Source organism: Jatropha curcas, chromosome 8, assembly GCF_041381405.1.
Source record: "Jatropha curcas cultivar XTBG-Jc1 chromosome 8, XTBG_Jcur_1.0, whole genome shotgun sequence".
NCBI classification, from domain to species: Eukaryota; Viridiplantae; Streptophyta; class Magnoliopsida; order Malpighiales; family Euphorbiaceae; genus Jatropha; species Jatropha curcas.
In genome coordinates, this window is record NC_143158.1 from 6,912,701 (window position 1) to 6,935,684 (window position 22,984).

Consider the following 22,984-nt stretch of genomic DNA (forward strand, 5'->3'; position numbering starts at 1 on the left):
CTTTAGTCATGATACAACACAACAACAACCACTTATGAACAACCAACTGTCCCCTGAAGGTCCAATCAGAAATAATTTAACGATACTAAACTTTAGGGACTCATTAGTGATTTATTAAATTATAAGAATAAATCATTAATTTCAGTCAAATTTCAGGGAGTAAGTAGTAATTTTCTTGTAAAAAAAAATACCAACATTGTTGAAACAAGGTGTTAGAAGATTCGAATCTTTCCATCAGAACATTCCAAAAGAAAATGCGGATCTGACGGCTATAAGTTCTTCATATACCCATTTAACCAAAAATTCCAAAGCATCATTCTTCATTCTTTAGCATATTACATAAACGCCCTAACAATAACATTTTGGCCAACTCATCTCAGACAGACAGACATACAGCACAACCTTAACATTCGCAAACACCCTCCAACTTTCCCTCTATAAAAAATAAAAAAAAAACAACAAAAACCACTCTCTCTCCGCCGGTGAATCCCATTTCCGGTGGCGGGAAGGGAAATTTACCGTTTAATCCGTCTGCCTTCCATTTTACCTAAATTTTCTTTTTATTTTGTGAATCTTTGAAAATTAGTTTGTCTTCTTCTTCTTCTTCTTCTTCTTCTTTGTCTGTGCAGTTGGTTACTGGTTTGTCTCGTTATTCTGGTTTTTGGTTTAGAAATGGTAATGAAAGTAGCGTCGCCGAGAAAGACTTCGATAACGGAGGTATTACAAAGAGTGTATGGAAATTTTAGCGCCAACAGTAGTAACAGAAGCAGCAGTTACAGTATAAATCATCAAGAACCCAAGAATTATTATATTCATGAGACTGAGAATGATTTTGATGAAGATGGAACTATGGAGTTAGAACAAATTGGAGCTGAAAGAACCAAGAATGTGTTGATCCTCATGAGTGACACGGGAGGCGGCCACCGTGCTTCGGCAGAGGCCATTCGTGATGCTTTCAAGATTGAGTACGGCGATGAATACAGGGTATGTGTATTTTCTTGATTTAATTTTTTGGATTTTTTTTGTTTGTTTCTTGGATTTAATTGATGTAGACTATCTCAAATGAGTTCTTTTGTTTCTTTCTTGGACTTACTTGGATCTCTGCCTTCTAGTTTTGTATCTTTCCAATTTCTTGTTTGAGGTTTTTTTCAATTGCTCTGTTTTGTACGTTAAAGGTAAAGCTTTGCTTTTGGATTTTTCTTCTTGTTCTTCCTTTGTTTATCAGTGATATTACTTCAATCTATTTCTTTATGAAATTTCCAATTTTTTGTTCTTGCTTCCTCATCAATTTTATTACTGCAATAAATTTCTTCATGAAGTTTCCAATTTTGGGGTTATTAAATGTGCGTGTTATACAAGCGTTTCAATTTTCTGTTTAACAAATTCTTCTTCTTCTTCTTCTTCTTCTTCTTCTTCAAGTCTTTTCTTTTTGTTGTTTCCTCTAAACAATTATTTTCTCCCTGTCAAAATTTTATTTAATTTTTCTCAGAATGAATTTTCAGTTTCTTCTTTTAATTTTTTATAGTTATGATTGGTTAATTTCAGATAATTGTGAAGGATGTGTGGAAAGAGTACACTGGTTGGCCATTGAATGATATGGAAAGGCAATATAAATTCATGGTTAAACATGTACAGCTATGGAAGGTTGCATTTCACAGCACTTCTCCAAGATGGATACATTCATGCTATCTCGCTGCCATTGCTGCTTACTATGCCAAGTAATTTTACTTCCTAATTAATTAGCCTTTTTCACTTTTATCTTCTTTATCTTCTCCAAGATGATTTTCATGAAAGTTTAATTTTTGGATTAATAAAAATATTGTCAATAGGCTAGTAGATCAATGATTGAATGTCTGTCAATAAGTAGTGCTCGGTGTGAGGATTAAAGAGCTGGAAATGTGATTTGATCAATGCAATTTTAATGCAATTTTTCTAATCCCATTTCCATTTTTTGACTGAAGAGAGGTTGAAGCAGGTCTAATGGAGTACAAACCAGACATTATCATCAGTGTACATCCATTGATGCAACATATTCCTTTATGGGTGCTTAAATGGCAAGGTCTACAAAAGAAAGTTATTTTTGCTACAGTAATCACTGATCTTAATACCTGTCATCGGACATGGTTAGTTAAAAAATTCAGTTAAATTGTTTTTTGTTTATTATTGTATAACTAGTTGCTATATCAACATAATATATAGCACTGAAAATCTGAAACTATTTTCAGGTTTCATCCTGGAGTCAATAGATGCTATTGCCCTTCAAATGAAGTAGCCAAAAGAGCTTTGCTAGATGGTCTTGATGAGTCTCAAATCCGTGTTTTCGGTTTGCCCATCAGGCCTTCTTTCGCCCGTGCAGTTCTTTCCAAGGTGCATGTGTATATATATTCGAATCAAAAACATTTTTATAATTTGATAATCATGTTTGATACTGATTTAATGCTGTTTTTCTTTCTTTCTTTCTTTCTTTCTCGTTTATAGGACGAACTAAGAGGAGAGCTTGAGATGGATCCTAATTTGCCTGCAGTTTTGCTAATGGGAGGAGGTGAAGGTATGGGTCCTGTAAAGAAAACTGCAGAGGCTTTAGGAGAATCACTTTTTGATAAAGAACTTCAGAAACCAATCGGGCAATTAATCATAATATGTGGGCGTAATAAGGTTCTTAAATCAACACTTGAATGTCTTGAATGGAAAATCCCAGTTAAGGTAATTGATTTTTGCACTTCTCTAACTTATGCATAGATATGCAGAAGCATCAAGTGATCGGTTCTTCGATATTTCAGGTTAGAGGATTTGAAACGCAGATGCAGAAATGGATGGGAGCATGTGACTGCATAATCACTAAAGTAAGATAGAAACTATTTTTATTAACATCATGTATTATTAGCATGTAAAATTCTAATTGAATGTATTGTTTTATAGGCCGGACCAGGTACAATCGCAGAGGCATTGATTCGAGGCTTACCGATTATTCTCAATGACTACATTCCAGGACAAGTAAGAGATCAATTGTTCTGTAACTACACTTGTTTAACAGTTTATATTGAAGTTTGTGTTGAGAAAATGTTGGAAATGTTCATTACATTTAGGTCTAATTCTACTTCTTTGGGCAACGTTTTAGGAAAAGGGAAACGTGCCTTACGTTGTAGACAATGGAGCAGGTGTTTTCACCAGAAGTCCAAAAGAAACAGCAAGAATTGTAAGAGAATGGTTTAGTATCAAGACAGATGAACTTAAGAAAATGTCAGAAAATGCACTTGGACTCGCCCAACCGGAAGCAGTGTTCGACATTGTAAAAGACATTCACCAGCTAGCTCAAGAACGCGGTCCTCTAGCCAATATACCTTACATATTGACATCGTCATTTACAGGCCTGATCTGATTGATATTGCATTATACATTGTACAGCTAGCTATAGCAGCATCATTCTTTGCCAAATTTAGGAGCTTTGAACACCAAAATGAGGTGTAAAGAATGGCAAGCATGTTCTAATGCCTATAAGGCGTGGGCAGGGCAGGTGGGGCTTGAACACCAAAAATGACGTGTAAATTCTGGCCAGCATGTTATGATGTTTGAAAGGGTTTCTGATTCTTTTAGGGGTATTTTTAGGTAATATTGTAATTTGTTTATTAATATTGCCCTGCTATTAGTATTACTTATTGTGCATGATAATTCTCCTTCTCAAGCAATATTTAAGGTTTTCTTGGCTTCGAATGGCAAGTTTTGATTTTTACTTTGCTTCTAAGTTAAGACTTAATGGCAGATAACAGATCAATCTTCCTAGGACCTAAAGAAGTGTGGGACATGAGCTTTTTTAGAAGCGGACAATTGAAAACGACTGCCTTTGTGCTTATAGTTCTAGCTCAAAGGGTCGGTCCAAAAAATTAGCTGTTTATTTTGATAATTATTAACTATTTTAATAATATTTAACTTTTTATTTAATTTTTTAAGTAGTTAATAGATATTTTTGAATTTCTTTATATAAAATATTAAAAACTAAACATTATAAGATAAATCATATTATATTATCAAAAATATTATAAAAAATAGTCAAAATACTAAACGCTATTTAAATCTATCACAGGTGGTTTCGATATATTCCTTAACTTTTCTAGTACAGTTACATAAAACTGTGAACTGCATGTCATGATCATGAGGTCCATTTTGCAAGCTTTTGATTTGTCAAATCTAATGGTTGGTAAGTTTCAACTTATGAACTTTAATGGGTGTCAACGTTTTTGAAAGGTAGTTGAGTTCTTATATTACTAGGGGAATGGTAGTTTTTGACTCATTGGAGCATTGAAAAATCTCCTTTTCTCTTGAAAATGCAAAATAAATTTATTTTGTAGAAAAATGAATTAAATACAACTTAATTACAAAACCTACAATCAAATTAAATGATTGGCTTTAAAGTAGAAAATAGTTTACAACTCTTAATAAGTATTTTACATAAAAAAATTCCACTAAATTTTGTCTCATCAAATGAACATTAGTTAATTATTTTTTATTTTTTTCTAAAATTAAAATAATTCAACCATTTTTTTTTATTTCTGTCCAAAATTAAAAGAGTCAAATTTTCATATATTAGTACATTTTACATGTCAACTACGGCAAAATCCTTAGCGGTCCAAAAGCAATGAAAATCTAACTGGTGGACCTTAACTGCCTAACCACCGCTACCATATGATCGTCCTCAGTCCTCGAATTTATTTATTAGATTTTTAGTGAATTTTGTTATTATTAAATATTTATTTTTATCCATTTAGAAGTTCATAAGTACAAATAATATTATCTCTATCAAAAATTATGAACTATAAAACAAAAGTAATATTTTTCTTAATTTATTAAATTGATAAAATTTTATTCCTATCTTCTTATGAAAAATAGAAGACCAGCTAATTGTTAATTTTTATTTACAAAGTAAAAAAATAATTGTATTATTCTGCTAATGCTATTTATCGTTTGTGACAAATAATATTTAATTTAATAGTAAAAATGGCATTATTTTATTATATTTACTTGCAATTAAAAAGAGTTTTTTTTATTCAATTAAAACTTTACTTGCAAATGCAGATAATTAATTTATTAATTCAGTTTAGAGAAATAATTATTTCTTATTATTTAGATGAATAAGTAGGAAGTTTAATAAGCTGAAAAAAAGTGCCCCTTGGAACGAAAAGTTTTCCTTGGCTAGAATAGTGCATTGGGAAATATAACGTCGTCGTTTCAAGAAAATTCCCCTTAGAAAATTCTCTTTGGCAAGAATAAATGCGTTGGGACATGACGACGCCGTCGTTTTACGAATTCATCCTTTGCGTGAACGGTGAATCAAATGCTGAGCGAATGATTTCCACCCACCGACTGGCAGCTCAACAACGTTCTTGAGACTGTCTCGCCTTTACAAGAATTTGATTCGTGAGCTCGAAAAAATATAATTTAGTCGGAGAAAAATGGTATCCATTTCATTTATTTCGTTATCTTGCAATCTTTTTGTTTCCATTTTTAAGAAATGGTTAAAAATTTCTTGAATGTAAACATTTCAATTCCAGCCTTGCAATTTCTTCATCTTAGGTTGATTGAGCATGTGCCTTTATCGCAGCGTATTGAAAATCTTAGATCTTTAGCTTTATTAATTCACGTAGAAAATCTTGGTTATGGTTGATTATAATTTGGGTTTGTTTTGTTAAAGTAGCATTTTTGGAATTGATTTCGCTTCGCTTGCAAAACCTAAAAGATGAATGTTCATTCTGGGTAGGTTTATCACTCTAGCTTTGTAGATGAAGAAGGAGTTGCAAAAGCTTGTGGGTGTCCTTTACTTCCTTTGAAAAGTCATATAAAAGGTCCTGCTCCAGTTTCAGATCAAGGTAGTAATAGATGCTCTTATTTATTTGAATTATTGTCATGGAAATGTTTTCTTTAATTGAAATTATGGATTATGGAATGTTTTTATGCAGATAGAACTGATATAGTTGATGAAGCAATCACATTTTTCCGCGCCAATGTTTTCTTTAGAAACTTTGATATTAAGAGTCCAGCTGATAAGCTTCTTATTTATTTGACATTTTATATCAATGTGGCTTTGAAGAGGCTTGAAGGATGCAGAACCTTGGCTGAAGGAACCAAGGCAATCATTAATTTGGGTCTGGAGAATGTTCCTGTTCCCGGAGAATCGGGTTTTCCTTTTCCTGGCCTTTTTGTGAATCCTGAATCGCAGAAGGAAGCAGGTAAAGATCATTAGTATCTTTTTTATTTTTGGATGTAAAATTCGGTGGACATATTTTAAGCAATGCCCAGATAAACTTCAGGAGTCTTGTTTTATATGATATTTTCTTTTGAATTCAGCCATGAGGAAATCAACTATGGCTTCAGTTTTTATCGGAAACATGCAGGCAGTAACTGCTAATGTTAAAAATGATTGATTTAACCATCTAAACCTACCTAGAATTCATAGAATAATCAATTGTCCTAGCTCCTAATGCTTCATTGGTGCTATTTTCAAGAAACTACTTTAAACTAATTTATTGTGATGGTTTTTTGTTGTTCTGACTATGATTGTGTGTTTAATTTCTCCTATGACTTCTCATTTTATTTACAGAAATTGGTCACTTAGACTGATTTAGTGTTCTAGTTGTTTATTGCTGCATATATTATGGTAAACAGTTTTGTTTCATGGACTCTTGATGATTTACTTTGCACATCATGAGTCTTTCCATAAACAGCTGTTCCTGTTTAGAAGATAATCTTTACTGGGACTGTGTTTCATATTATTATGTTCTCATTATATCAGTACATTTGTCGAGGAAGTCTCTATATGACTGTTGTTAAATTATCACCAAAATGAGACAGTTCTTAACTGTGAATTGCATTACTGAAATCCGATGAGGTAAATAATATAAATAGCAGTATCAGTTGGCTTCAAAGTTTCTTTCCATGGGTCACTCTAATAATTGTATTAGAGTATTGATTCTGTGAGACCATAATTCTGAAAGGTTTGACATATTGGGGTCCTTGTTGTCAAGGCCATTTTGACATTCTGTGGTTCCATCTTACAAAATGACATCTTTTATTTGCTGAACTAAAAACCTTTGGTTATCAGTGCTTTTGAATTCTTACACGCAGAGCTATTCAGAAATTATCTGAAGCAGATGAGGGAAGAAACAAGCGGGCGGCTGTTGAGTGTTGCATATAGACCCAATGGGACTCCAAACAAATGGTGGATTGCATTTGCTAAGAGAAAATTTATGAATGTTATTGCTCTTTGAGTAGTTTGTTATGGTCAGGAGACCGGTGATGAGTTGTGAATATTCTTGTTACTAAATCAAGGCTTGCAATCCTGTCAAGAAAAATAGGAAAGATGTGAGCTGGGTTTTAAATGTTTGTTGTCTGATAACTGCCACGACAGGGAATGGTAGTAGCTTATCGTGAATTACAAATTGAAAAATGTTCTGAAGAAGTTTGTATTCTTACTGTCTTCCATTTCTTGAAGGAAAGGAGGGTATAAATGCATTCTTATTAATTAATGTGGTGAATTTTAGGTAGGGATTTATGGCTGGAATGTGTAGGTTGGTCTTGTGTTCGTGTCATTTCTGTGCTGGTTTTCTCATATTCAGCACTTCAACTGTAATATTCAGAGCTGATGGATGAAAATAAATTGCATTATTGGGTTATCAAATCAAAGTGAAATTATTAATAAGTGAAGTTGAGTAAAATAAGAGAAAAGTGCACGTAATACAATTTTATATTAAATTTTACTTAATACTGAGGTTCCGTTTGTTACTATAAAATAATTTACAGGAAAAAATATTTTTCAGAGTTTTCTGTTGTTTGGGGGCATTCAGGAAAATAAGTCAAAAGAAAATATTTTTCTGGTCAAAGAAAATTAAATCATTTTTAAGGAAACTAAATTCATTTTTTTTGACATTTTGTAATTATTTCAATTCATTTTTATAAATTCATACACATTTTGTAATTATTATTTTTATATGTTCTGATATAATATGAACAAATATATTTTCAATTTAATAAATACATTAAATTACGTTACATTTTCTACTTAAAATTCTGTTATATCACAACTGGATTCATTAAGAATTATTCTAAAAATAGAAACTTGTTAATATAAGCTTCTATCTTCTGAGATTGCAGTTGCCATTATTCTTTAAAAAAAACATTTGGAACTCTGTCACATGCTAACTAACTAATTATGACTCATAATTATATAGTTTTAATTCGATCATAAGTCTGCAATTTGTATTTTTTTTGGTCTTTAAAATTTAATTTCATGTCAAGGAAATCAAAGAGTAAGCACAACTAAATTTGTGAATATATGGTTATTTATTGAACTTTTTGTAAGAAAATTCCAATCTTTTTCCAATTCTTTGATTTCTCCTTTTAGAAATGCAAAAAATAAATACTAAATAAAAATAATAATTAAATGCAAAGTCTAAAAAAGTAGTTCCATTAATATGCACTATCATAACATCTCATTTCCAAACAATACAACACAATCTCTCCCTTGATAATCCTCATCTTCATCACTCTCCATGCTCCGTCAATCCCATTCCTTCAATCTTAGCCGTTTATCTTATAATCTATGATCCTTATGTTCTTCAAATTTAGGGTTTCCACCGTCACCGACCACCATACTATCCCAATCTCCCTCTATGTCATCAAAGATCAATCACCAGCAGCACCACCAGCATCACCGGTTCAACGGCCAGATTTCCCCTCCTACTTGTCCCCACTTGGCAGAGTTCCGTGCCCGGAACGGTTCGAAGCCATTCCGGGCCCTCCAAGACTGTCTCAGGGTGAAACCACCGGGTGGACGCGCCGCCATACGTAGGGACCCATCTGAGGTCCCCCGTTGTGGCGCGTGTGGAGAGTCTTCGCGGCCTCGACTATATGCTTGTGTGGCATGCGCAGCCGTCTCTTGCCACGCGCCACCTGGACCCTCTCACGCTGCTGCACATGCTACGTCCATGCCTCCAGGCCATGAGATCGCGGTGGATGTTGATCGTGCAGAACTCTTCTGCTGTGCGTGTCGCGATCAGGTCTACGACCATGATTTCGATGCTGCGGTGGTCTTATCCCAAAGTGGCACGCTAAAGTCCGCCACAATCCAATCCTCAAAGCCCGAAAATCTCCGTAAACGGCGGAGAGTTGATTACCGTCCCTGGTCACCCGATATGCGGGATCGAGTATTAATGGAGAGCAGCTCAAGTCCGCTAGATTACACGTTTGATATGCCGCGGGGATTGAGAGGATTGAATAATCTGGGAAACACTTGCTTTATGAACTCAGTGCTTCAGGCATTCCTTCATACGCCGCCATTGAGGAATTATTTCTTGAGTGATCGGCATAATAGGTTCTACTGTAAGCTGAAGAATGGTGTTACAACCACCAGTGCTACTGGAAAGAGAAATGTGGGTAATGCTGATATTAATGGCAACAAGAATGCTAGGCTGTGTTTGGCTTGTGACATGGATGCAATGTTTTCTGATGTTTTTTCTGGGGATCGGACGCCTTATAGCCCCGCAAAGTTTTTGTATAGGTGACACCCGCTATTAACTTTTTGGTTATTTGAGTGTAGGACAATGTGTGATTTGTGGTATTTTATGGGCTACGTTTATCTAAATCTGTCTGGCGGATCTGATATTTACTGCTTTTTTTATTTATTGGGATTTTAGTTTGGTCATTCTGAAGATGTTTAACTCTTCTGCTTGGCTTGGTTTTGATTGTATTGGATGCAGTTGGTGGCAACATGCGTCTAACTTGGCCAGTTACGAACAACAGGATGCACATGAATTTTTCATCTCCATGCTTGATGGGATACATGAAAAGGTGGAGAAGGATCGATGCAAGCCCCACGGTCAAGGTAAAGATTATGATGTCTTTCATTTTTCTGATGCCCTTTGTCATGTATCTGCAGTTATTTCTAATTAGAAATATAGGGGGTTCACTAAGAATCAATTGTGTTTCTAACCTTGGTTGCCATGTTAGATGTAGTATACCAGTTTCCAAGTTCCATTTTGTGACGATTGTCACCAGTGGATAAATAGATTTGTTTCTGTATGGGCCAAGTAATCGACTGTATAATGTGTGGCCCCCATCTTTACTGTATAATGTGTGGTCCCCATCTTTCTCGTGCATTGTCCAACTATGTTTTGGCTGCTGTTTTGTTGTGAATTTTAATTTTCTTTACTGCAATTCAACACCTGGTTGCCTTCAGTGGCACACATTTGATCAAAAGGGAGCTAAATTCTTATATTTTGAGCACCTTCCTCAACCCTGCAGTGATGATACTTGATGTCCAAAATGGAGCTAGAAAATCTAGTTTCATGAATCATGAGAAACCACTCCCAATTTGCTGTCTGTTAAAGCTGAATGTTAGCTTGTATTTCTAGCTCCTGAATTTTATTGTCATATTCGGCTAATCATTTAGGCTACTGTTCAGTGGTAAAAATTTGGAACGGCTTATTATTGTATTGTTAGTGTCTAGGTGGTTTCTGTTACGAAGGAATGAGAGAAATTTAGAGGCTTTAGAGCACATCCTGCATTTCATAATTGGGGTACTAGGGGAAGTGATCATGAGATTATCTAGCATGAATAAGTGGTTAAGATGCTGCAAGAAGATCAGATGGAGTTCTATTAAGCTGCTATTGACCCACTCTTTTCTATTTGTAGTAATTCTGTTTGATCAAAATGATCCAAAATGCTCTGAAAGATTAATTAGTGCACATAACTTTTAACTGCAGGGTGTGGGTTTAGGTCTCTGTTATTGGCCTAGGAGTTGACACGTGCTCCCAGATTTAGGCTAATTCTCAACATCAACATGCAGACTTGATGATGTAATCTGCTTTGCTCCAGTAAGTCAACTTTTTCAAAGCCTGTTTGGTTTCATCATAGGATTCTCACCTGTCATAATACTCATGTTCGTACCACCTTTCTCATTCTTAGGGTCTCGTTTCACCACAAAGTTCATCCCAATCTCAGAATAAGGAGGAAGGTTGCTTTAGGTTCACAGTCAGCCTAAGATTCTTTTTTTACTCAAGAAAACGTCAATTGTCATGCTGCTTCTGAGTGAGGCTCCTTTGGAATCTTTTTTTTTTTTTTTTTTTTTTTTTTTTTTTTTTTTTATATCTAGAGAGAATGTTGGAAATCATTTTTTCTAGTTATATCATTTGCTGTTTTGCATATTCTATTCCCAGCTTCTTCTGTATGTTCAACTCTTTGGTTTTCCATTTCTCACAAACCTTGCTGTGCTTCTTCTCTTCAAATTTGTGCATTAGTTATTGGCAATAAACAGTTATGTGATGTGAAATGTAAATGAGGTATCAGATGTATTCCACACTTTGTGCAAAATAGAAGAGAGACTTGACGAATTTAATCTGGGATAGAAGCAATGATAAGTCACTACACTCCATCCCAATTTGAAATTAGAAAACAAATATTGCTGGTCTTCTGACAAAAGGATTTTAAAAATTCTTTTGGCTCTGGTAGAGTTATAGTCGAGAAACAGAAAGATAGAGATGCCTTGTCCAACAAGTGATATCTATTTAGTATTTTAGCGGAAGCAGGAAGAAATCCAAGGTACCATTTTCAGTTAATTCCATAGAAGAATACAAACTGGCCTTGTCTTGTGCTGTGTCTCTAAAAATGATGTTGCAATCTCTTCTGTGTGCATAACTCTTTGAATTTATTTATTTAGGTGTTTATATTATGAATTGAACTTGATGAATTCAAATGCTTTTGAAAGTGCAGGCCATGGAGACTGTTGTATTGCACACAGAGTTTTTTCTGGTATATTGCGTTCTGATGTCATGTGTATGGCTTGTGGTTTCACATCTACAACATATGATCCTTGTGTGGATATCTCATTGGATTTAGAACCTCACCAAGGGGGATCCGGAAAGTCAGCATCCATGAAGGATCATCATTTATGCAATGGTGAAGCAGATAGCAAAAATCCGAGCCAGAACTGTGGGATATCTACCCTGATGGGGTGTTTGGACCGGTTTACTAGACCTGAGAGATTGGGATCTGACCAAAAATTCTTCTGCCAACAATGTCAGGTGAGGCAGGAGTCTCTCAAACAGATGTCAATAAGAAAGCTTCCTTTGGTTTCTTGCTTCCACATCAAAAGATTTGAGCATTCTTCAATACGTAGAATGTCAAGGAAAGTTGACCGATATCTGCAATTCCCTTTTTCATTGGATATGGCACCTTATCTTTCTTCTTCCATATTGAGGAATCGATTTGGCAACAGGATTTTCCCATTTGACGGTGAAGAACAAGATGTTACCAACGAGATGTCATCAGAGTTTGAATTGTTTGCTGTTGTCACACACTCAGGTAAACTTGACGCAGGTCACTATGTGACCTATTTACGATTAAGTAATCAATGGTACAAGTGTGATGATGCTTGGATTACTCAAGTCAATGAGAACATTGTGAGGGCTGCACAAGGCTATATGATGTTTTATGTGCAGAAGATGCTTTATTACAAAGCAAGTGAGAATCAGGTAGCCTCGTGATATAATGACCAGAAATGGCAGTAGTTAACTCAACTGCACTGGGAAAAGTAATCAATGAATGAAGTCACCGTGGACATAGAATTCTACATTGGTGATACGCAATGGCTAGTTTTATATGCCAAGCAAGCAAATGTTGGAAAGCTATGGTATTCCCCTCGGAGAAGCTGTACCCATCTTATTTTAGTTCATCAAGTCATGGTTTATTATACTTGGAACGTAACGTTCGCCTGAATTTTTGAGGCACTTCAACATTTAGTTTTTTATGAAGGTATGGATTTTCTTAATTTCTTCCTGATTTGATAATTTTTACCTGGAGGGGCTTTTTCTCCCTGCTTATTCAAGTGTTTTTGGTGGGTTGATTCTTTTTTCATCACGGATCTCTCAAAGCTACAATGCTTGGGAGTGTAGTTGAAACAGTGTACTAATCTTCTTTACATGGCATATATATGTCAAAATCTGATATAAGAGTTTAGTTGCTTTTACTTCTTAAGGCTTTGATGATCAGTTTCGGCCACTTCTGTCGCGCATGAACTAAGCACAAAGATTTGATACATCTCTATATGAAATATTGATTGATGCCAAAATGATGAAAATCTTGTTGCAGCAGTATATGAGGTTCCATTGACAAAAAACATGCCAATATACTTTATACTATATCCAACAAACAATACTAATTTCTTTACTTGAACTCTGTCCGTCAAAATATAGCTACAAGCTAACAACAAATAGTGAAAGCTGAAGTAACAAATGAGGACATTAGGAAGGGTAAATCAGCAAGGAGATGGAGATATGATTTTTATGGTGGTGATACTATTTATTAAAATTTTAGCCTTTTGGGAAATCCAATCTGCCAGGTTAGCTACTACAAATCCCAGGAACACCTGTTAGACATTTGAGAGAGAAATTGCAAATAGAATCAGTAAAAGATTAATTAACTATCATATATCTTATTGAGAGTTTTAGGATTATTATAATTTGTTCTTAAGGTTAATTTAGATGGTTTAACAATAATAATAATAAAGCATTGTGTGTAAAAGTTAGTCTATGATACCACATTATAGCTAAATCAAAATAATATTAATAAAAATAAATAAGTAACTATGATATTTCTGAACTTTTTTTGTTCAATCTCCCAATAAGTTTTGCTTTTTCAGAAAAGTGATTCAATGTCCTAGTTTCAACTTTCAAGTGGATTTTACCTGAGCTGAGCCGATAATATAAATTCCTGAATATTGTTGACCATGGAGCACCATGTCCTCTAACATAGCTAGTGGTATGGTAAGAGAAACGCCAAGTGCAGCCACCAATGGGCTGGTCCAAACAACACCTAATCCCCTGGGAGTTTGACATAACACCGTCTTGTTTATCATGAGGGAAGCAAAAAAACATAAAAGAAGCATAAATCAATTTCACAAATCTTAAATGTACCAGAAATAATCACATAGGAAACTCCCAACAAAACTGTTAAGAAGGATAATTTCTTCCATCTTAGCTGAATGTGGAAGTTTGAATTTTGGTTCTATACCCATGGCTGTAAGAGGCCAAACTGAAGAAGAAAAGGTCAAAAAAAAAAAAAAAAACCTATCCTTTATAAAAAAGAGTTTGATTTTTACCAAGCCACCAGAGTGCAGCAAATGTGAATAATCCTATATAACCAAACAATTTCTGCAAATCTACCCTTTCTCCTTCACCAGCAAACTTTTTTAGCAACACTGCAACTTAATTTCTTCTGTTAATCTCTCATATCATTAAGCTAAAAACATAATTATTTGTAAAAAATTACAAGACAACCCAAAAAAAAAAAAATGAAAAACAAAAACCTGTAAATAGTCCATAAGTCAAAGCTGATAGAGCAGCATAAAGATCTCCAACAAGAGAATGCTTATGATCTCTGAACATAAATATTAAAGAATCAGTTTCTTTAAACCAAAAAATGTTTGAATTTTCAATAAATGAATTTTAAAAGAACATACTTAGAGGTGATTGATTGTGATCCATTTGCAGCCCATGTTTTGCCTAATATTGTCATAGCAACACCAGCCATACTAACAAGTACAGAAATTACTTTGACTAAAGTAATGGACTCTTCACCAAGAAATGCTCCAATCAAGAGAGTGAAAAGGCCTGAAGTTGATGACAATAGTGTTGTGCTTGCAACACTTGTTCTTGCTAGTGCAGCATTTGTTAGATACTGAATTTACCAAAAAACCATCAAATTACTTATACATATTACGGAAATTCCATTATTTTTCGGCCTATACATAAATTTGACCCTTAACTTGGCCGATTCTCCTTGTGGCTCTAAAACTTTTATCAGAGTTTAATCATGACCCTACATTTTCACATTTTAGTAATAATTATGTCCCTCGCCAAAATGAAATGGGAAATGGGTCTCTGTAAAGTTTAGTGAGCCACAAGGATGATCGCCAAAAGTATAAGGTCAAATTTATGCATTACGGCATTATTTGTCAGCAAACTTCTTTGCTGCTTCAAATCAATAAGCATAATAAACTACTAATCATCAAGAGAATCTATCTCAATGTTCTAATGAACTGTGCTTTACATGTTTCAGGAGTTAATTAAGTCAAAAAGAATCTGATGGATTTAAATTGTACTAATCAAGGTCTCACCTCTGTTAGAAACCACAAAGGAGCAATGCAGAATCCAACAACAGAAGTTTCTCTTGCAGTAAGCTTACTATTAGCTTTCAAGCTCTCAACATTGTTGTTGCATTGGGAAACTACTTGATTTCCATCCTCCTTTAGAGAAACATCAATAGCAGAGTCTCTATTAACCAAAGATCCATTAAATTCAATGTCAAAATTAGCAGAAGCCCGATTTTGTTTGACAGGACGATCAATTTCTGCTATTGACTTATCATCAGTAGTAATTCTTGCATTCTTGCTACTACTTCTTGCACCAGAGCGATTTCTTATAATTTGTAGCAGCCAGTCTTTAATGAACGCAATAGGAAGATAAACAACTAAAAGAGAAGTCCCCAGATATGTCACTGCAAATGGGTGATTATAGTTTCTGTAAACACCCTGCAGAAATAATTATCAATAAGGTCAAAATATCAGCTGAAATTTAAGACCAGGAGAGACATCCAAAGAACAGTGCTGACATATATATATACACACACACACATAAAGTTGAAAGAAAGGAAATCTTGGCTGCCTAGACCACTATAAAAGGAAAAGAGTAAAGAAAAAGTTTAAAAAGGTAAGCCAAAGAAAAAGATATGAGCTTTTAATTTAGGAGCACTTCAAAGGCAACTTGGTATGTGATCTTTTTTGTATGTCACTGAGCACTAACATCAGAACATCAGGAAAGAATTATGATAATCATTATAATAATTATTCAATTAATGAACTTTAGCATTGTAATACTGAAATTGTAACAATGGCAATCTTTTAAAATTTCATCCATGTCGTTGGACTCGATGATTGAGTTTTTTTCTCATATTGCTCAATGAATATTCAAGCTCTAACCACTCTTATCCCTTTCAAAAATTTATAATGAACCAGAAAAAAAAAAAAAAAAAGAAATTCATCCATGCTTATATATAGTTCAATATTACAACAAAAAATCCAACAAGAAGACCATTTTTGAGTTTTCTCAGAAAGAAAGAATGCATGTTTGTCAAAGAACATCAATGGAAAAAGAGTACTAACCTGAGTAACCTCTGCAGAACTAACCCAAAGAATCACAACAGTGAAGATAAAAATCAAACCTCCCTTGTATTTCCAACCCATCTCTCAAATTGGATTTTTATAAACTCAAGGATATATATTTCTTGCTCTCATATAAATACATGTAAAAATGCATATAACCTATCCTTTTTCTCTCTTCTTAATGTTTCTGTCTCTCCATATAAAGCCTCATCTATAGATATATACTCAAAATTGATAATACACAACACACTAGTAATCTTTTAGTGGTGTCATTTCTCCTTCCTTTTAGAGTAAATAGAGAAAAAAAAAAAAAAAAGAAAAGAAGGAAAGAATATCTAATGCTGAAAAGTATAGAGCATGAGGTTTGTAAAAGATTTGTAAATAAAGCAACCTGGTTATTTTAGTTCACTCTTCTTTCTTTCCTATGAAACCTCACCCGACAATTCCTCCTTCAACTGGTTGACAGTTGCACCATCAAAGATTGATGTTCTGTTTGTTTAAAATTATAATAATTAATAAATAAAAAGACCAACAATTTTATCTCAATTATTTCTGTTACTAATGAACCAATGAAAATTTAACTCAATAAAAATAAAGTAAACAAAGATTGTTACTATTTTATCTTTGTTTTCTCAATGAATTGTTAAAAATATTCTCATTACGCTAAAAACTTGTTTTTGAGTAATTTAATATATAAAGTGAACCCACACACTGAGTGTAAATAAATATTCTTTTTAAAAATAAGACTCGTCTACACCTGATATATGAGTGGTCCATATATCCAACCAATCCAAAAAGATTATTGTTTTCCTTTTTTTTCTATTAGAAATACACTCGGTACACCAAAAATTTGTTTTTGGTTATATTGGTGTATGGAATGAGCCCATATATCGATACATGTATGTATTTTTAAGGGTGTAAATGAGTTGAGCCGACTTGTGAGCCGTTCGAGCTCGCTCGAAAAAAAGTTTAAAAAAGTTCGACTCGAGCCTACTCGTTTAGTAATCAAGCCGATTTCAAACCTAATGATGTTCAGTTCGAAAGTTCGTTGAGTTTTATCGAGCTTATATATATATATATATAATATTATTTTAGATTACTCAAGTCTTGAGCCTCGAGTTTAAAATTTTTCAAGTTGAACTCAAACTTAAAATTAAGTTCAAACCGAGCTCGAGCTTTCATCGAGCCGAACCTGAGCTTAATTTTCAGGTTCATTGAGTTTCGGCCGAGCTCCGAGTCTGACAGGTTCGAGCTCAGCTAGGCTCATTTATATCCTTGTGTTCCCCTCCAACTTTTAAAGGAGAATAAAGCGCTTTTTTTTCTTACAAGCATGGTGCTTTTTCAGCTCTTTTTCTGATTTGAGGAGAAACAATTTTATAGTTTCCACAAGAAAAAAAATACTATTTATATAAGGTTTAATATAAATTTCAATTTGTTGTTTATAAAAGATAGTCATGTCAATTTGTGTATAATAAAAACCTAATATCAAATTTTAATAATGGAAAAATAATACTGATGATGCGTGAAATTAAAATTTTGTATCATAATTCTCTCAATACTCCATTAATGCAAAGATATATTTTTGGTTACACAAATAAAGAAAAGAAAACTATCAAAAAGAAAGTAATTGAATTTTTTTAATCTCACGTTTCATTCATATATTCTAATTTTATGGTTTTTAGATCAAATAATTTTTTGTTTACCTTTTTCATTCATATACCCTTTATATTAAATACTGATGAATATTTTAAAATAAAAAATAGCTAATATAGAGTGCAACAATAATTACTTAAGCTTTTTTAGTAAAATAATTAATGATTTGATTAATTTTAATAGTATTGTATTTTTTTTTTTTGGTAAAAATGCATATTAAATAGGTACAAAATAGAAACTTATAAAAATTATTCTCTTATAAGAAAGAAAATATGATTATAATTTGAAATAAATGAAAAAAGAAAGTGAATCTATTATCACATAAATGAGTAAATTAATTTTATTCTTTTAATTTCTTATTTAGTGAAGCCCATCCTGAAAGTCAAATTTAAGAACCACCATAGTCTAAAGAACGGAAGAGAAGATAAAGAATTTCTTCAGCCTCTAGTTTTATTTTGAATTTCTTTTTCTTTTTTTTTTTTCATTTTCAATTGTCTTCAATTTTTTTTTTCCTGTTTTCATTTTCGTGCTCGCAAAACCCCAAACGAAACAACCAAAAAACGAAAAAAAGGTGTGCGAGCGAGCCTATGTGATTGCGTGCTTCTATCTCTGTCTTATCTATCTATTACTTCTCCTCTTTCTCTCTCTTCCTCTTCTTGCTTCCCTCTTCGTTTTCATTATCATCGTACATATGCGAAATCCGAGAAATCGGGACCTTTTGTAATCAATTCATATTGGGTTTGGGATTCAGACCTTGATTTTTGCATTCCAAATGTCCAATAATCTGTTGGCTAATTTTAGTATTCGGATTTGAATTTCGTTTCTTGGTGGGGTTTTTGATTAATTTTTGGGCAGTGAAGCTGGCTCACTTATCCGATTTAGGTTGGCATCTATCTGCTAATTTATTATTTGTAATTTTGAGCTTTAATATCTGCTTTTTTTTTTTTTCTTTTTATGTAATTGAATGAACCATGTTCCTGTTTTATTTGGTGCTTGTTAATTTTTCATTTGTCTTCTTTTAACAATTTGAAATTTTGAATTATGTATTTATCAGGATGAAGAGTATTAGGGATTGGGCATTTACTCAATTGTTATCTAAGTCTTTGGCTTCGTCTAGGCCTTTGTTGGGCACTGGCAGTTTTTTCTCAGACGGACCTGTAGATGAAGATTCTAATGATCAAGGTACCTTGCTTCTGTTTGCCTCTTTGATACATAATTTTGCAACTCTGCTGGAAATTTTCAGTAGTCGGTGACTGCCCTTGCTACTCATGACGTAATCTTGGTGAAGGAGAGACGAGTGAAAGTATGTAAAATGATAACTAGCAGTGATATTAGCTATCTTTGTCAGAAACTTAGTATTAGCTTACTCCGTTTGATACAAGTTCTCTTGCTGAAATGAGGATTGCCAGTATGTGTTTGATTGGTTCATGCTAGCTTTTATGTTTACTATTTTGCAGTGTGAGGTGTTCCTTTTTTGTTCTTGTCCATTCACTGAACTGACCAATTGCCCGACTCTTTTGTTTTGGTCTGCATTTGATATAATTCATGTTTTTCCTGATTTGTGTGTCGCCAGATTAAGGAACTTTCGATCCTTGCCAAAATGTTAGGAGGAATGTAGCCACATTCCTATTTGAACCATGATTGATATGCAGACAGTGAACTATGAGGAATCTTGGAAACATCTGTCTATAAATGGTCTAGCTAGCATTTTAGTTCTGAGTAATGTGCTGCTTGATGTAAATATATTTGAAAAAAATTGGGCTGAGCTTTCCTCTTTGTGATATCTATGTGAATAATAATTACCATAAAGCCTTAGATTTCTTTGGCTTGGAGTGTTTATGAATCGAAATTTGCCACAATGGAACTGATTTTAGTAGGACATAAAAATATTTTTTTCTGATAAAATTATATATGTTGATTTTCATGAGAAAGAGCTTCTTGTTTTATCTGCAGCTCTCATGGCCTGTTCAGAGGTTGCACCACAACCCCCTGATACATCATACTCAGCCAACGATACTCAGGAGAATGGACCTCATCCATCTTCAAGGCAAGTGTATCAGCATTCTAACACATCTAACCATGACAGTGAACTTGAAAAGAGGGATCCTTTGGCAAAGATTGATGGTCTCCAAATTAAGTTTTTCCGGCTTCTCCAACGATTAGGGCAGTCGCATGACAATCTTGTGGTGGCAAAGGTTTTGTACAGGATGCACCTAGCAGCAACAATCCGAGCAGGGATATCAGATTTGAAAAGAGCCAGGAAAGTAGCAGCAGAACAAGAGGCAACTGACATACCCAAATTAGATTTCTCTGTAAGAATACTTGTCCTTGGTAAAACTGGCGTTGGAAAGAGTGCAACCATAAACTCTGTGTTTGATCAAACTAAGACCACGACTGATGCATTTGAACCGGCCACCAATTGCATCCAAGAAATTTCAGGGATGATCAATGGAATCAGAGTAACTTTTATTGACACCCCTGGTTTTTTACCATCATCAACAGGTAATGTGAGAAGAAATAGGAAGATCATGCTCTCTGTTAGGAAATTCATTAGAAAATCCCCACCAGATATTGTTCTGTTTTTTGAACGACTAGACCTCATCAACATGGGTTATAGTGATTTTCCTCTTCTAAAGCTCATGACCGACATCTTTGGCAATGCAATTTGGTTTAACACTATCCTCGTCATGACGCACGCATCCTCAACACTTCCTGATGGACCAAGTGGATATCTGGTCAACTATGAAAATTATGTGAGCAAATGTACAGACCTGATGCAATACTTTATACACCAGGCGGTATCTGATACAAAACTAGAAAACCCAGTACTTCTAGTTGAGAATCATCCTCAGTGTAAAAGAAATATCATGGGGGAAACTGTTCTTCCCAATGGACAAGCTTGGAAATCTCAATTCTTGCTTTTTTGCATATGTACCAAAATTCTTAGTGATGCTAATACGCTCTTGGAATTCCAAAACAGCATTGAATTGGGGTCATCTCATAGCAACCGTGTGCCTTCACTGCCACATCTCCTTTCATCTTTTCTACAGCATCACTCCCAAAATGAAGCAGACCATGAAATTGATGAGATTTTACTTTCAGATGCAGATGAAGAAGATGAATATGATCAGTTACCTCCAATCCGAATCTTGACAAAATCTCAATTTGAGAGATTGACTAAATCGCAGAAAAGAGACTACCTTGACGAGCTCGATTACAGAGAGACCCTTTTTTTAAAGAAACAGTTGAAAGAGGATGCTGCTCGCAGGCAGAGGAAGAAGAAGCTTTCTGAAGCAGAAAATGTTGGAGAAGATAATAATTACGATGACCAGCAGGCATCTCCAGAGGCTGTCCTCTTACCAGATATGGCTGTCCCTCCAAGTTTTGACTCGGATTGCCCTGTGCACAGATATCGCTGCTTTGCTACAAGTGACCAATGGCTTGTGAGACCTGTGCTTGATCATCAAGGATGGGATCATGATGTGGGCTTTGATGGTATAAACTTGGAGATGGCTACAGAGTTAAAAAAGAATATGCATGCCTCAATTACAGGACAGATGAGCAAGGACAAGCACAATTTCAGTATTCAGTCTGAATCTGCTGCAGCTTACACAGATCCCAGGGCTAGGGGACCTACTTATTCTGTGGGTTTTGATGTTCAGTCTGCTGGTAAAGATTTTATCTATACAGTTCACAGCAACACAAAGTTGAGGAATCTCGAGCACAACATTGCTGACTGTGCAGTTTCATTGACATCCTTTGGGGACAAGTACTATGTGGGTGCCAAGATAGAAGATACTATATTTATTGGGAAGAGACTGAAATTTGTAATGAATGCTGGCCAAATGAAGGGTCCTGGACAAGTGGCATATGGTGGGACTTTAGAAGCGACATTCAGAGGGCGAGACTACCCATTGAGGAATGATAATATTAGTCTGTCAATGACAGCTCTGTCCTTTAAGAAGGAGACAGTGTTGAGTGGTGGATTTCAGTCTGAGTTTCGGCCAATGCCAGGAATGAGAATGGCAGTTAATGCCAATATAAATAGCCAGAAAATGGGCAAAGTTAGTTTAAAGATGAGTAGCTCTGAGCACATTGAAATTGCTTTGATAGCTGTTTTCTCAATTTTCAGGGGCCTTTTACATGGAAAAGAGGCCGAAATGAGAAGTGAGGAAGCACTGGAGACGTGATTAATCAGTGTTGCTCTTTTTGGGGATAGAGTTTCTTAGATTGGAGAGGAAACAATAGTCAGAAAGCAATTTACTTGCAGAACTAGATGTACATGTTTCAAAGAGTTGGGTTTCGCAAAGGTATTTACCTGTTTTTGTCATTGCAATTTACTTAGAAGCATATTTGGAGGAGGCTGCTAGATACTGATATTTAAATTCTCTCTCTCTTTTTGTTGTTTTTTTTTTTTATGCATACTGCTAGATAGTGATATTATTTTTTGTTTAAACGAGTGATTTGCTTGTTTCTGGTTGACCTAAAAATGTGGCCACCGATCTTTGTAACGAGTAAATGTCTGATATAATTGTACAGGGAACATATCAAAAAATAAGCTGTGTGATTCCTGGAATAAATTTCTTTTTGATCATCCGTATATGAAGTATCTTTGTGATGTTGTCGAGCTTCATTTTGTTGTGCAATATGGTAGCAAATTTATGTTTCGTTCGAGTCTGGTCAAAAATGAAACATGCACTCAATCATAAGATTTCATACTGTTGACTCATTTCATACCACATTCCTAATTTTGTAGGTAGAATTGTCTATGCATATACTTTACTTACACTGATCCAAATGCACACTGGTTGGTAAACTCTAATTGTTGCTTATTCAAATGCTTTTTATAGCTTGGTCTCATAAGATTTGCCAAATTGGTTTGTAATAATATTTTCAGTTTCATATAAATAAAAATGGGTTCAGAATTTTACATTTTTAATTTGATGAAATGAGTTATACTTGCATTAAAAATGCAAACATTAATAAAGATATAAGCTACTTGACTCAATAAGGTCGAGTGCAATTTAATGAAGTTGCATATTCCCTCGTCTTATAATTTTATTCATATTATAATCTGTCAAAACTCACAAATTAAGTGCAAATATCATTTGATAAATTAGTTAGTAT

At 34.4% G+C, this 22,984-nt stretch overlaps 5 protein-coding genes across 7 annotated transcripts; 4 read left to right on the forward strand and 1 right to left on the reverse strand.

Annotated features, from left to right (window-relative positions):
• Positions 1-312: 312 nt before the first annotated feature.
• LOC105641265 (monogalactosyldiacylglycerol synthase 2, chloroplastic) lies at positions 313-3,711 on the forward strand. Its single transcript, XM_089725416.1, has 8 exons — positions 313-984; positions 1,546-1,718; positions 1,962-2,123; positions 2,226-2,367; positions 2,479-2,703; positions 2,781-2,843; positions 2,920-2,994; positions 3,119-3,711. The coding sequence occupies exons 1-8, from the start codon at positions 673-675 to the stop codon at positions 3,377-3,379; spliced, it is 1,413 nt and encodes a 470-aa protein (XP_089581542.1). The 5' UTR covers positions 313-672; the 3' UTR covers positions 3,380-3,711.
• Positions 3,712-5,263: 1,552 nt separating this feature from the next.
• ARPC3 (actin-related protein C3) lies at positions 5,264-7,517 on the forward strand. 2 transcript variants are annotated; one of them, XM_089724572.1, is made up of 4 exons: positions 5,264-5,450; positions 5,753-5,861; positions 5,952-6,221; positions 7,094-7,517. In XM_089724572.1, the coding sequence occupies exons 1-4, from the start codon at positions 5,448-5,450 to the stop codon at positions 7,135-7,137; spliced, it is 426 nt and encodes a 141-aa protein (XP_089580698.1). In that variant the 5' UTR covers positions 5,264-5,447; the 3' UTR covers positions 7,138-7,517. The 2 variants fall into 2 exon arrangements, with proteins under 2 accessions (XP_089580698.1, XP_089580697.1); XM_089724571.1 differs by having other exon boundaries at positions 5,278-5,450; positions 7,117-7,517.
• A 941-nt stretch (positions 7,518-8,458) lies between these two features.
• On the forward strand, positions 8,459-13,012 carry LOC105641268 (ubiquitin C-terminal hydrolase 22). The gene is made up of 3 exons (XM_089724983.1): positions 8,459-9,547; positions 9,747-9,871; positions 11,758-13,012. The coding sequence occupies exons 1-3, from the start codon at positions 8,661-8,663 to the stop codon at positions 12,528-12,530; spliced, it is 1,785 nt and encodes a 594-aa protein (XP_089581109.1). The 5' UTR covers positions 8,459-8,660; the 3' UTR covers positions 12,531-13,012.
• Positions 13,013-13,102: 90 nt separating this feature from the next.
• On the reverse strand, positions 13,103-16,560 carry LOC105641267 (putative transporter C405.03c). Of its 2 annotated transcripts, XM_012225775.4 has the most exons (8): positions 16,205-16,559; positions 15,161-15,574; positions 14,504-14,721; positions 14,351-14,421; positions 14,144-14,242; positions 13,959-14,076; positions 13,730-13,865; positions 13,103-13,411 (listed from the first exon to the last, which is right to left on the reverse strand). In XM_012225775.4, exons 1-8 carry the CDS (start codon positions 16,283-16,285, stop codon positions 13,301-13,303), a joined length of 1,248 nt encoding a protein of 415 aa, XP_012081165.1. In that variant the 5' UTR covers positions 16,286-16,559; the 3' UTR covers positions 13,103-13,300. The 2 variants fall into 2 exon arrangements, with proteins under 2 accessions (XP_012081165.1, XP_089581110.1); XM_089724984.1 differs by lacking the exons at positions 13,959-14,076; positions 14,144-14,242 and having other exon boundaries at positions 13,730-13,888; positions 16,205-16,560.
• Positions 16,561-18,302: 1,742 nt separating this feature from the next.
• Positions 18,303-22,457, forward strand: TOC90 (Avirulence induced gene (AIG1) family protein). Its single transcript, XM_012225777.4, has 3 exons — positions 18,303-18,739; positions 18,912-19,039; positions 19,811-22,457. The coding sequence occupies exons 2-3, from the start codon at positions 18,913-18,915 to the stop codon at positions 22,045-22,047; spliced, it is 2,364 nt and encodes a 787-aa protein (XP_012081167.1). The 5' UTR covers positions 18,303-18,739; position 18,912; the 3' UTR covers positions 22,048-22,457.
• Positions 22,458-22,984: the final 527 nt, after the last annotated feature.